General features: G+C 34.8%; 2 protein-coding genes across 4 annotated transcripts; both read left to right on the top strand.

Moving 5' to 3' along the window:
• The first annotated feature begins 1,112 nt into the window (after nucleotides 1–1,112).
• Nucleotides 1,113–4,658, top strand: LOC113057812 (transmembrane emp24 domain-containing protein 9). The gene is made up of 5 exons (XM_026225338.1): nucleotides 1,113–1,335; nucleotides 1,848–1,948; nucleotides 2,035–2,160; nucleotides 2,946–3,092; nucleotides 3,183–4,658. Exons 1-5 carry the CDS (start codon nucleotides 1,128–1,130, stop codon nucleotides 3,330–3,332), a joined length of 732 nt encoding a protein of 243 aa, XP_026081123.1. The 5' UTR covers nucleotides 1,113–1,127; the 3' UTR covers nucleotides 3,333–4,658.
• Nucleotides 4,659–5,846: 1,188 nt separating this feature from the next.
• Nucleotides 5,847–11,762, top strand: LOC113057813 (beta-1,4-galactosyltransferase 7-like). 3 transcript variants are annotated; one of them, XM_026225339.1, is made up of 7 exons: nucleotides 5,847–6,440; nucleotides 6,594–6,632; nucleotides 8,802–9,131; nucleotides 9,418–9,643; nucleotides 9,735–9,818; nucleotides 9,903–10,007; nucleotides 10,807–11,762. In XM_026225339.1, the coding sequence occupies exons 1-7, from the start codon at nucleotides 6,388–6,390 to the stop codon at nucleotides 10,960–10,962; spliced, it is 993 nt and encodes a 330-aa protein (XP_026081124.1). In that variant the 5' UTR covers nucleotides 5,847–6,387; the 3' UTR covers nucleotides 10,963–11,762. The 3 variants fall into 3 exon arrangements, with proteins under 3 accessions (XP_026081124.1, XP_026081125.1, XP_026081126.1); XM_026225340.1 differs by lacking the exon at nucleotides 6,594–6,632 and having other exon boundaries at nucleotides 5,854–6,440; XM_026225341.1 differs by lacking the exon at nucleotides 6,594–6,632 and having other exon boundaries at nucleotides 5,856–6,114.
• The last annotated feature ends 365 nt before the right edge of the window (nucleotides 11,763–12,127 follow it).

Genomic DNA, 12,127 nt, shown 5'->3' on the forward strand with positions numbered 1-12,127 from the left:
AGTCACAAAACCATAGCCATGAGACCATCTCTGCACACTTTAACAGAGCTGATGGGTCAGAATGGCTGGAATACTGTATATTAAACTGACTGTTTTGATGGTTTTAACGACTTAAACACTGGTTAAATCAACATCTGGTTCAACATGTAGTGTCATGTTATGCAAGAATTCAAGTGGAAGTTGGCAAATAAAAGAACATAAGAAAATTAAAATCACAAATGATTCAGAGACTGCTTGTGAACTTATTTCCAAGCATTTGCAAGATGATGCATGGTGAATTTTAAGTTTTAATACAGTAAATATAGTGCCAGTTTGTATTGTAATATTTATATTCAGATGTCTAGTCACTGATATATACATGTCTGAGATATTTCCTGCAAAATTACAGACATTTCAAAATACAATTTGTGTGAAGTAATTATCAGTGTGCTCACACGTCAAGGATTTCCTGCCTGAAAATGTGAATTAATTTTCAATTTAGCTTAATTTTATATAATAGTCTTTTTTTCAGTCAACAAAATGTTTAACAATTTTTTGAAAATATAGATTTTTTTCACTTTCTTCATCCAGCCTAATGAAAATACTTAGCTTTTACAGTTTTACTTCCTGACTGACAGTCGAAAAATGCAACTCACAGTAAAATAGGAAAATTAAATAAATCAAATGAACTCTTAAACTCTTTGTGGTGCTCATGTCACACATACGTCTGCGAGATGTCTGCTAAAGATCTGGAAAGCATCGTCAGTTTTACATAGGCTACATTCTAATTTGACGTGTGATAGGAAACGTCATATGGAGGTATCACAAATGAGCAAACACCACAGTGGCAAACACTCTAAAAAACACGTCTTGCAGACTCATAGGCCTATTTGGGGCTAATTCCAACTTAAACCGTAACAGAGTTCACCGTTAAAAAACACATTCTAAACGTTTTATGAAGAATGTGAGCTCAAAGATAATGCTCATTTATGTCGTCACTTGCTTGGGTAACGATTTAGACGGGTCCATGATGAACTAAAATCATATTAAAAATTTCAAAAGATTCGATTCACTCAGTTAAAAACTACACTGACCACGACCAACCGCGGGAACACACTTTCCGCTTTCTGATTGGACGGTGGCCGACGATGGGTTACGTGGCACTGGCGCTGCGCATGCGCAGTGAGCGTTTCACCTGCAGTGTCAAGATGGTGGCAATCAGAATGCAGTTTACAGTTTATTTGGTGTTGTTGTTAAACATTTACAACAGTTTCGTGTCTGCGTTGTATTTTCATATCGGCGAGACTGAAAAGAAATGCTTCATAGAAGAAATACCGGACGAAACCATGATCATAGGTGAGTAGGAGAAACAAGAAGCCAATCCTGTAGTGCACGTTAATGCTTAGCCTAATGCTAACTAGCAGGTTTGTCAAGTAACTTAGAGTTCACTCGTTAGCAACCAGCTTGACTTCAACTAGACAAAAATAAAGTTAAAAAGAGCTTTTTCTTGGCTTTACCATAACTTAGACAAATTAACATTTTAATAGACATTACCAGGCATACTGGACTGAGAAAGCAGATATATTAACTCATAAGCCTTTCTTAAACATTGAATAACGTTCTTAAGGCAATACCACAGTGATCCATCATGCTGGACTAGCTAAATTAGATGAAACTGTGAATTATGAGACAACAATCTGATGTTTAAATATACTGAATATCCAAGAGACATTATGTAGTGCAACACCAAGAGCATTTGACTCCTTACTCTATAATAACTTACTATGCTAAGTGTGTTTGTGTCACTGGATTATTATGAAATGACTTCTGTTTCTTTCCTTCCAACGTTGTAAATGTGTCTTGACCAGGTAACTACCGAACCCAGCTCTATGACAAGCAGAAAGAAGAGTATTTGCCTGCAACTCAAGGACTGGGGATGTTTGTGGAAGTGAAAGATCCTGATGAGAAGGTCTGTTTGTAATAAAGGTTTTGTAATAAATGTGCAGTATGTTCTCATTTGCTTATCTTTTGTGTGTGTGTGCGCGTTTGTTTCAGGTGATCCTGTCCCGCCAGTATGGATCTGAGGGCAGGTTTATCTTCACCTCACACACACCTGGAGAGCATCAGATCTGCTTGCACTCAAATTCCTCCAAGTTTGCTCTGTTTGCTGGAGGCATGCTTGTGAGTTCATTTTGTGCATCGCTTCTTCTAGTCTACTTCAACTTTATTTGTAAATATGCTTTGAGACAAGTAAAATATTGGAGAATACACTGCAAATTTATTTGACACAAACTTACAAAAAATTATTGCATGGAACTGAATGTGTTAATCCATAAACTTTTTGAATAATTAAATTATATATATATGAATTATTATTATAAAAAACACACATAGAAAACGTATCTAATTCAAGGAAAGTGTCTACTTTAGTTTTTCAAATAGTTTTTGTGAAAACGAAGTATGGTCTACACATGTCTATGTAAAAATAAAGCAACATACTTCTGACCTATATTTATTAAAATATAAAGAAGGAGAGGTGATCATACTACATTTTATTACACTTTAATTTATTAAAAACTTGCTGATAAATGGGTAAAGCTTAGTGGTTTGAAGGATAGTGGCGAAGATTGGTAACATTTTTACAATAAGAATGAATTAGTTTGCTGCATTTAGGCTGCATTGTGATCTAATCTAACGATTCTTTCGCTAAACATGCCTGACAGTTTTTGAAATATGAGCTATTGTTACACGGAATGACATTTTAGTGGGTCACTGCTGTAAATCATGGTAAAAAGGTATGATAGTCCTTGTTTTTGCTTAGAAAAAGTATTAAACACAGCACATTCTAATGAATGAAAAATGTAAGTCTTTATTCAAACATAATTAGAGATATATAATTTATGGTGTAATGCACAATCTAATATTGACTGGCTACCTATTAAGAAAGCTTTCGCTTTTCAATATAGCGTGTTCACTTGGACATCCAAGTTGGCGAGCATGCAAACAACTACGCAGAAATCGCTGCCAAAGACAAGCTGACGGAGCTGCAGCTGAGAGTGCGACAGCTGATGGAGCAGGTGGATCAGATCCAGAAAGAGCAGAACTATCAGAGGGTATGAGAGTCGACACCAGTGACTGAACATGGGGTTTTCTGTCGTCTGTGCACTAGAGTGATCCCAATCTGAATCTTTTTCTTCTTTTAGTATCGTGAGGAGCGCTTCAGACAGACCAGCGAGAGCACCAATCAGAGAGTGCTGTGGTGGTCTATCGTCCAGACGCTGATCCTGGTGGCCATCGGGTTTTGGCAAATGAGACATCTGAAGAGCTTCTTTGAGGCCAAGAAATTAGTATAGAACTGTATTTGAATTTTTTTTGTTGTTTTTTTAAAGTTGTGCTTGTCAGTTGATACAGTACACACAACATTTTGAAGATGGCCTGCTTCATGTGTGGTCAAGACTGCTGAAAAGTCAACATGCTCTCAGTTCAGTTCCCTCCCTAAATGCCCCGTTTTTATCCTGCATTGACATTTGTTTTAAGCTGCTCGTTTCAGCGCCACTCCCCATGTAATGTGAACCTAGTTTCTGTTCTGAAACGCATTACAGTTTGTTACTGTTTAGAGGGGATAGACACTCAGCAAAAGTAGTTTACTTGATGCATATTAATGCATAGTGGTTGCCTTACCATTTTTTTATAGCCCCATAACTTGCTAAAAGAATATTTGACGTGTTTCAGAAAGCTGATGAAGACATTATTAAACTGGGCTGCAAGCATGATTTCTTTTTTTTTTCATAAATGAGATTTTGGATTATTTGCTTAAACAGTTAGAAAACAACGTTTATCCTGGTGGCAGGTGTAAATGTATTCTGTTGTTTGGTTATGCAGTAATTAGTATGATATTTAAAGTTTTGCTCCGAGTGAATGTTGCTTGGTGTTTAAATTTGTATTCTTTATACGATTGGTTAATGTTTTCTCTTCTGTACCCGTGTTTTATTTTTGGTTGAACATCACTGCGGTCGAGAACACTCAGATCATGTTAGTATTAGGCCTTCTTCCCTTTTGATAGCTACAATTTGATGTTGACCTCAGTGATTGTGTATAAATATGTACGTTTAAAACGTTTATATATACATAAATGGCAAAATGTAGTTATCAAAAGGTAAAATGTTTAATTATGAGTATTTGGCACATTGAAATAAATAATATCAAAAGGTTTTGTATTTTCCATGAATGCTTAAATCCCTGTTATCTACTGTTTTTCTTAGTTTCCTTTAAAACTGTTGACATCTTGCACATAAATATGATCATATTTATCACATATTTTTTCCTGTTGTGAACTCATGTTTGATTTCAATGATTTATTCACTCTTAAATTGATCTGCCCAGATTACACTGTAAATCTAAAAAGGTACCATGCCTTTTGTTACCAGAGCTGTGTCATAATGTTGTATTTAAAAAAAAAAAAAGAAGACTGCATGTTGTTTTGTTTGGTTATTGTTTACTGCATTGCTTTGCCATCACTTTTGTATGGTTTAACCCTTTTTTTCTTTGTCATTTTAGTTTATAAGCAGCTACAGGGAAATGGGTTTAGTTTTTATGTAGGGACAAGGGAGGGAAAGATTTGTTGGTGAGAAATATACCCAATAATTGCACTCAGAAATAAAGGTTCCCACTCTCCCCAACGTTGTCTACATAATTGTTTGGGTAACATAAGAAATTTGAGGAATTAAAATTACACACCATGGCCATATTGACTAATGATATGAAACATCTATTTCTAGTCATCATACAGTACATTACAAACATTTACTTAGTTCACACCATTTTTATTTTGTCCAGTTAGTATGTTTTAGTGAATTTTTAGACTACATTTTGAAGTCTGGGTGTTCTGTACAGAGCACAATTTTGGCTTTTTAGGGATATCAAATATTTGGAGGTTTGATCATAAACATTATCTCTCCTTTGTCTTTAAATATGACTGATATTGACAGAATTAACAAATTAACTCTCTTAGGGAAATATAATCATGTTAAAAATAGCCTGAAACCTATAAAAACTGATTGGTGAAATAAAAAAAATGTCTGTTATTTCTATTTATTTTTCAAGTAACCTAGTCTTGGCGTCCTCTACAAAGGAAATAAAATATAGGTAATACTGTATAAATAAAATAAAATACTGTATTTTAGAAAATGCTTTCTCTCTCTCCATTTGTTTAATATGCTCAAACCTATATGTAATAAATAATAATAATACAATTTTAAAAAAATATGGTTCTCAGGAGGATATCGTTAGACATAAAGATTTTAAACTTCAAACAAAAAATTAATTTGAGGTAAGATAATTATTTTACTAACTAGGCTATCAATGCAAAGAGCTATTGTGTTGTTATAGCTGAATTACTGAATTTTATTTATTTTACTGTCTATGTGAATTACATCAGCATCGTCCGATTAGTGATCAACTCTTTTTTTTCGAATCTTTTCAGTGAATCGGTTGAATCGTATCACCTAGCTGGTCTACGAATTTTATTTACACGTGCAAAAACTTGCTTTATTCCGCTAATGAAGGTAATTATATTGTTTAAATACAAAGTTTATTTATTTTCTAAAAACATATTTAAGATGTCATTTACAAACTTAAAACACGTGGAACTAAATTTAACCCTTTATTTGCGCAATATGTGCTTTGTGCCTACTATGAAGCTGTTATGATACGTGTAATGTTCTATGGGAATTTGGAAAGTCGGTGACTGCGAAAGCGTAAAATAGTCATTGAATCATTTTAAACGGTTCACTAAAATAAACTGTTCGAAAGAACCGATTCGTAGAAAAGAGTCGAACTTCCTATCACATTTTCTCGTTAGCGCAGTCATATTTCTAAATGCATTGTTTCATTGCACATTTACCACTACCCTTAGGTTACTTTTGTTTCATCCATATAACTGTATTAATATATTTCTGACCGTGTCTTTTAATGAATTGTACCGGCCAGGTCAGAAAATCATAGGAACTTTATTCCATACGTTGTTTCCAGAGGAGTATTTCAAAGACGGACGATTGCAGCCAGCGTGTGATTTCTCTCTCTTTTGTACCAGTATAAAACAAGCGGAAACTACAAAAGTATACATATTTGCGGCTTGTAAGTAACAATTGAGACGGATGTGTTGCTTTAAAATCATTACGTATCGCTACGAGTGACGTAACCATACAAAACAAGCCCGAAATAGGGTTACTTACTATGAAAGAGATCATTCAAGCCGACCGCTAGGAAGAATGGGATTTAAAGTTGGAAGTCATTTGTGATGGAAAGAGCCAATAGACATTGTTGCAAATTGGAAATTAGATTTTAATATGTAGCTGACATCGTTTCAAACTCAAGTTTGCATCAGTGAAGTGTGCACAGAAAGGCAAGATGATGTACTCTTCACGGAGAAAACCTGTGCTGTATTTCAAAGATGATAGAAGGTAAACGCTTTCATCATAACGTGCATATGAACACGTGACCACTAAGATGTGCGTTTTATCTCAATATGATCCAATTCCGATAGAGAAAGTGGCTTGTAAAAGCTTGTGTGTGAATGTGAATGAGTGGTTCTTTTTTTTCATGTGTTTCATAAGAGGTGAAAGTCAAAGGTTACAGAGACATGGAGAGGTTCAGTGAGTATATGATGGCATGTGTTGATAAAAAGTGTGAAGAGTTTTAACCCTGAAAAGCCTGACATAAGAAATAATCTTATTTATTTAACCTGTTAACTGTCACTGGTCCACTTGTTATTACATGTCTGTAACTGTAATATCTTAGTTTAAACCTAAAGCAGTCTTGACAAACTATATATCATCTGGAAGCTTAAAGTCTAAAAATGTTTTGAATATAAAGAAAAACAATAGATTTTAAATTTTTGCTGCAGCTTGAACTATAACTCACTTTCTCACATGATTCTTGCTGCATGTTTTTATGTGTTTGTTGGAGGTTGAATTCAGATCAGATACTGACATACTGCCCATAACCCATTTGAATGTGATGTCTGCTTCATTAATATTGTGAAAAGAATGGAAAAAAAAATTCTGATCACTCAGACCATATATGGAAATGTTGATGCCATTGTGTAGTTACTAAAGGAGTTTCATAGTCATCTAGTGGAAAAGTTTGGTACTGCGCCCAAACAGACTCTTACTGAAAGCTAGTTTTTTGAGATATCATCCTCAAATTTGGAACACAACTTGTTCAGATTTTTGGTTTTGATTTTCTGGCAGTTTTAGAGTTTAACATGTTTTGTAATATATTTATATATTATATAAAACATGAATATTAAAATTGTGACATTTTATATTTTTGTAAACTTAAACTTACAGAACTAAAAAAAAAAAAAAACATTTTCACTCTACAAAATCTGCCAAGTGTCTTGTTTAAAAATAGATCAACCTTAAGTCTGTGCTCCAAAACTTTCAGAATTTATAACAATTTAAGTAGCACAATGTAATTTTTAGGTCTGTGCTCAAAAAGCGGAACGGACAGTTAACATGTTGATTGCGACGTGACGTGCAACTTTTAGAAAACATATACATGTTTGCATATCTTTGATGCATCACAGGCTTTATGGCTCATGCAGTATGATTTAATGTGAATGTGGAACTCAAACATGAGGTGCAAAAAACACAGAAGTGACAATCAGAAACCAAAAATTAGCAAAAATATTCAGCTTTGTGCAGTTGTTATTTATATGAACAAAAAAAAAGGTTGGATGAAATTCTTATAGCTTGTAATGTGAAACATTTAGATCAATATAACAATAAATCAGACTACTTGCATATAAACATCTGTTGTCCCTCTAGATCTAATGTCTGAGCAAAATTATATTTAAATCCTTCATTTATTTATTTTATCAAAGCTCTATATTGTGTTTTTATTTTATTTTCCTAAAACATGTGGTATGGATAATCAAATAAACCTCAGTGGCATCAGTCCAGTAGAAATCAGAAATGTATGTGCATCTTGAAATATTAATAACAATAAGCCTATGTTATTCTTATGTTTGTCTCATAAAACAATCAGTAAAGATTTCTCAGCAAAAAGACATGTGCACCATGACTTGAAGGGGAACATTGTAACAATTACACCCAAAGGCCTTTTACTTGCTAAAAATGTTTAGACTATCAGTCGTTTGACAGAAAGATTATAGTACATTGTGTACAGCAGGTTTTTAAGGAACGCTTTAATCATGTTGGTACTTTAGAGAGGCTTAAAAATAGGCTTTATGTATCAAATATGATACTGTAGGCTTTATAGGGTTAAGTCTGATTGAGCAAGACCAGTTGTTTACAGATGCACGAAGTCCTTGAAGACCAGCAACGGATGTTTGTAAACCTATGTGGCTAAATAATGTTTCTCATAATGTACTTCAAAGCCCTGTGAAATCATAGCTATAATGACATTTAGCAGACAGTATTTATCTTCTGGGAAAACTAACTTGAAATTATTGATGACTCATCCTGCACCCATTCGTTTTATCCAATCAGATGCTCTCTAGAATATGAATGTCCCTCCCACTAATACTGCTTAAAGGTACAGTCCCATTAGGTCACAGTGTTGGAGAAATTTGTGAACACACTTCAATTCTGATTTATCCTGGCACTAACTCATGTTTTAAAGGGAAATGCATCAGTTGTGCACATCTGGCAATTTAACGGGGTCTTTAAAAAGTGTTTAAATTTAACAATAAGCTTGACCACTGTTTTTTTTTCGTTGTAGGGAGTCTATTGTTGTCCATTTATTCAGTGCTTGAAAGAAGTTATGTCAAGTTTACACAAATGTATTTATGCTTTCAGTTTTCTGTCGAGGAAATGCACCGTCTGGAAGCTCTTCGGGCTCTGCATGCTGTTTGTCTTGGGGTCTCTTCTTTTAGTGCAGCTGACTTGTTCAGGAGACATGAGCCAGGCGGTTGGGTACAGTCACCTCCCTCACCAGCCCTGTCCCGTCGAGAGACCGTCTTCATCTGCTGATGACCCATCCTGGGGCCCTCACAAAATGGCCCTCATCGTACCATTCAGAGAGCGCTTTGAAGAACTGCTTATATTTGTCCCTTACATTCACACTTTCCTCAACAAAAAGAAAATACGGCATAAAATACTAATTATAAACCAACTGGATCACTTTCGGTGAGTAACCAGAGGCTTTTGGATTGTCGTAAATAATTTTCAGTTTCTTGCACATACTGATCGTTTCACTTCATAAGACATCAGTAGACTCATTTTGTATTCCTTGATATACTTTTTAATTCTCAAATATCACATGCATTTTATGAATCACTTAAAATGAACGTGAAAGAGTAAATTAACAGCAGATTTTCATTTTTGGGTGAACTAACCCTTTGAATTTCATAAAAGGTGTAATATAATACTTTTTACTGAAAGCGGTATCATAATTTGTACCCATGCTTTTCAGCTTCAATCGGGCCTCTCTTATTAACGTTGGGTTTATGGAAAGCGGTAATGACACGGACTATGTTGCAATGCATGATGTGGACTTGTTGCCTCAAAATGAGGATCTGGACTATGGTTTCCCAAACGAGGGACCCTTCCATGTGGCCTCGCCGGAGCTTCATCCCTTATATCATTATAAGACATATGTGGGAGGGATCCTGCTGCTCACCAAGAAACATTATCAGATGGTAAGAAACCCCAGTACTTCTGAGTACTGATCACTGTTTCTGAAGAGAATTTGTTTGTAAGTTGAACTCTCTTGTCATTTCTTTTCTGGAGTGCAATGGGATGTCAAACCGCTTCTGGGGATGGGGAAGAGAAGATGATGAGTTTTTCAGGAGACTGAAAGCTGCTGATCTTAAGGTACACAGAAATGTTTGAAAATAATCTTATACTATATTTCTCATTCGATACATCATTTAGTTGTTACCATTCAAATATCTGCAGCTTTTTAGGCCAACGGGTATTACTACAGGAACTAAAACATTTCGACACATCCATGATCCAGCCTGGAGGAAGAGAGATCAGAAGCGGATCGCTGCACAGAAGCAGGTAGAAAAACTGTACTTTTAAAATATATATATATATATATATATATATACCTCATGTGAAAATCAACAGTGTTAACAGATTATAGTTATGCATTAATTGTTTGATAAATGTCCCTTCCTCAAAAAAAGATTTCAATTTTGCTTATCTGAAAACTTTAGAAGCCATTCAGCAAACGAACATAAACTGTGGTGGCACATTTATCATTTTTTTATTTTACAAGCTAAATTGTTTAATGTTATTGATTATCAGTAATATTAATAATAAGTTAATCTAAAATAAAAACAATATAATACATGACTAGCAGTGTGAGCGTGTTAGAATGATTTCTGAAGGATCGTGTGACACTGAAGACTGGAGAAATGATGCTGAGAATTCACAGAAATAAATGAGGTTTTAAAATATATTCAAATAAAAAGTTATTTTAAATTGTGATTTTTCACAATATTTCTGTTTATCGTAAGAGACTTCTTTCAGAAAACATGTTAAAAACCTCATCGACCACAAAACTTTGAACGGTAGTCTATACAGTTTTGAGCATTTTTGGTCACTACGTAACTCCCATATTTCAGTTAGGTTTATTTTTTGGTTTTTACAACTTTTTGCTATTATTGTAGAATTTTGGAAAACAGTACTAATACAAGGTAGATCTGTCCACTCCAAAATATTAGTAAACTTCACTTTACTAAACAAAGCCAGATGTTTTCTTGTTTCGATCTGTGGATCTCTATCTCATCATGACACATCGTTGTCATGCAGACCCCTGTCCTAATGTCTAGATTAATATCTGCATGTGTTTTAGGAGCAGTTTAAGGTGGACCCAGAGGGTGGCCTGACTAACGTCCGCTACAAGGTGGAGTCCAGACAGGAAGTGATCATCAGTGGAGCTCCGTGTACGGTCATCAACACCTTTCTAGAGTGTGACGTCAGCCTGACCCCATGGTGCCAGTCCAGCTAATGTACTGAAGCAGGACCCATGAAGCCAGAATGAGATGCATTGTCCTTCTGTGACTGGTGCACTTTAAAAAATCACCCTGATCGGCTGACCAAAAGAACTTGAAGATGTGACTGTGGGGAGAGAACTGTTCTCTAAGTTTTATTTTTATAGGACAGTGTTGTTGGCTTCATCCATGATGAAGAACACTGCCTCACTTTTTAACTAAACTATGGCCAAATGTCAGGTACTGCACTGAGTTTGCATCATCAACATTTCGAGTACGAGCATCCAAATGTCTGATTTAATGATGAGTTTTATAATCTTAAAAGGTGGCGTGTTTCTCTTACTGCAATTGTGAGTATTTGCTCAGCCGTGTCTTGACAGAATTTTTTTTTTTTTTTTTGCTTGAATTTAAAGTCATGTCTTGAAAAGGACAATATTATGTATATTAAATTTATTTAGGGAGAACTTAGATTGTATTTGCACATTATTCAGTATTTATATGAAAACAGGTTTCCTCATTTCAGTCGTTGTATTTTGTCCCATGTTTCAGATGCATGGAGTGCTGTTACAAGTTCTGCTCACAGGATTATACATAGATCTTATGACCTGGAGGCATGAAGCTATATGCAAACATCTTCCAGTCAAATGTTAATAAAATTCGGAGTCAACATACTTTTTTTATTGGCAATGCCTGAAATTAAACTGGGCATCAGTAATCTGTCCAAACTAAGTTGTTCTTGTGCCTGTGGCAACAAACTGCTGTGTTAATGCACAGAACATGTTTGACACATAATAAAGAGAATTTGACTCCATTGTAATCACTGTGTCTTTATTAAAATACATGTTATTACTTCACATTCACCAGCAGAGCAATGTCAATCACGCTGTTATGCCTGCAGTCTACACAGCTGATTGTTCCCATTTGGGGAGTATTTCACATGAAAAAAAATAATAATTTCGAGTTATATGTGTGTATATGCAATTAGTACATAAATGAGCTCCACAATGCTGTGATGTTAATGAAGTTTACGATGCTGTTTTTTAACGAGATGTTGCTTAATTAAATTTTATGCAAATGAATGGCCATTGAAACTAAAATTTGGAAGTTCAAATTTGCGAGCACCATAGAAGTCCATTATATGGAGATAATTCCTGAAACGTTTTCCTCAAAAAACATAATTTC

This window comes from Carassius auratus, chromosome 39, assembly GCF_003368295.1.
Source record: "Carassius auratus strain Wakin chromosome 39, ASM336829v1, whole genome shotgun sequence".
In the NCBI taxonomy this organism is placed as follows: Eukaryota; Metazoa; Chordata; class Actinopteri; order Cypriniformes; family Cyprinidae; genus Carassius; species Carassius auratus.

Coding starts and splice junctions, on each gene's coding strand:
- LOC113057812 (XM_026225338.1), top strand. CDS start 1,128: ATGGGTTACGTGGCACTGGCGCTGCGCATGCGCAGTGAGCGTTTCACC. Junction 1,336..1,847: donor GGACGAAACCATGATCATAG/GTGAGTAGGAGA, acceptor TGTCTTGACCAG/GTAACTACCGAACCCAGCTC. Junction 3,093..3,182: donor AAGAGCAGAACTATCAGAGG/GTATGAGAGTCG, acceptor TTCTTCTTTTAG/TATCGTGAGGAGCGCTTCAG.
- LOC113057813 (XM_026225339.1), top strand. CDS start 6,388: ATGATGTACTCTTCACGGAGAAAACCTGTGCTGTATTTCAAAGATGAT. Junction 6,441..6,593: donor TATTTCAAAGATGATAGAAG/GTAAACGCTTTC, acceptor GTGTTTCATAAG/AGGTGAAAGTCAAAGGTTAC. Junction 9,132..9,417: donor AACCAACTGGATCACTTTCG/GTGAGTAACCAG, acceptor CATGCTTTTCAG/CTTCAATCGGGCCTCTCTTA.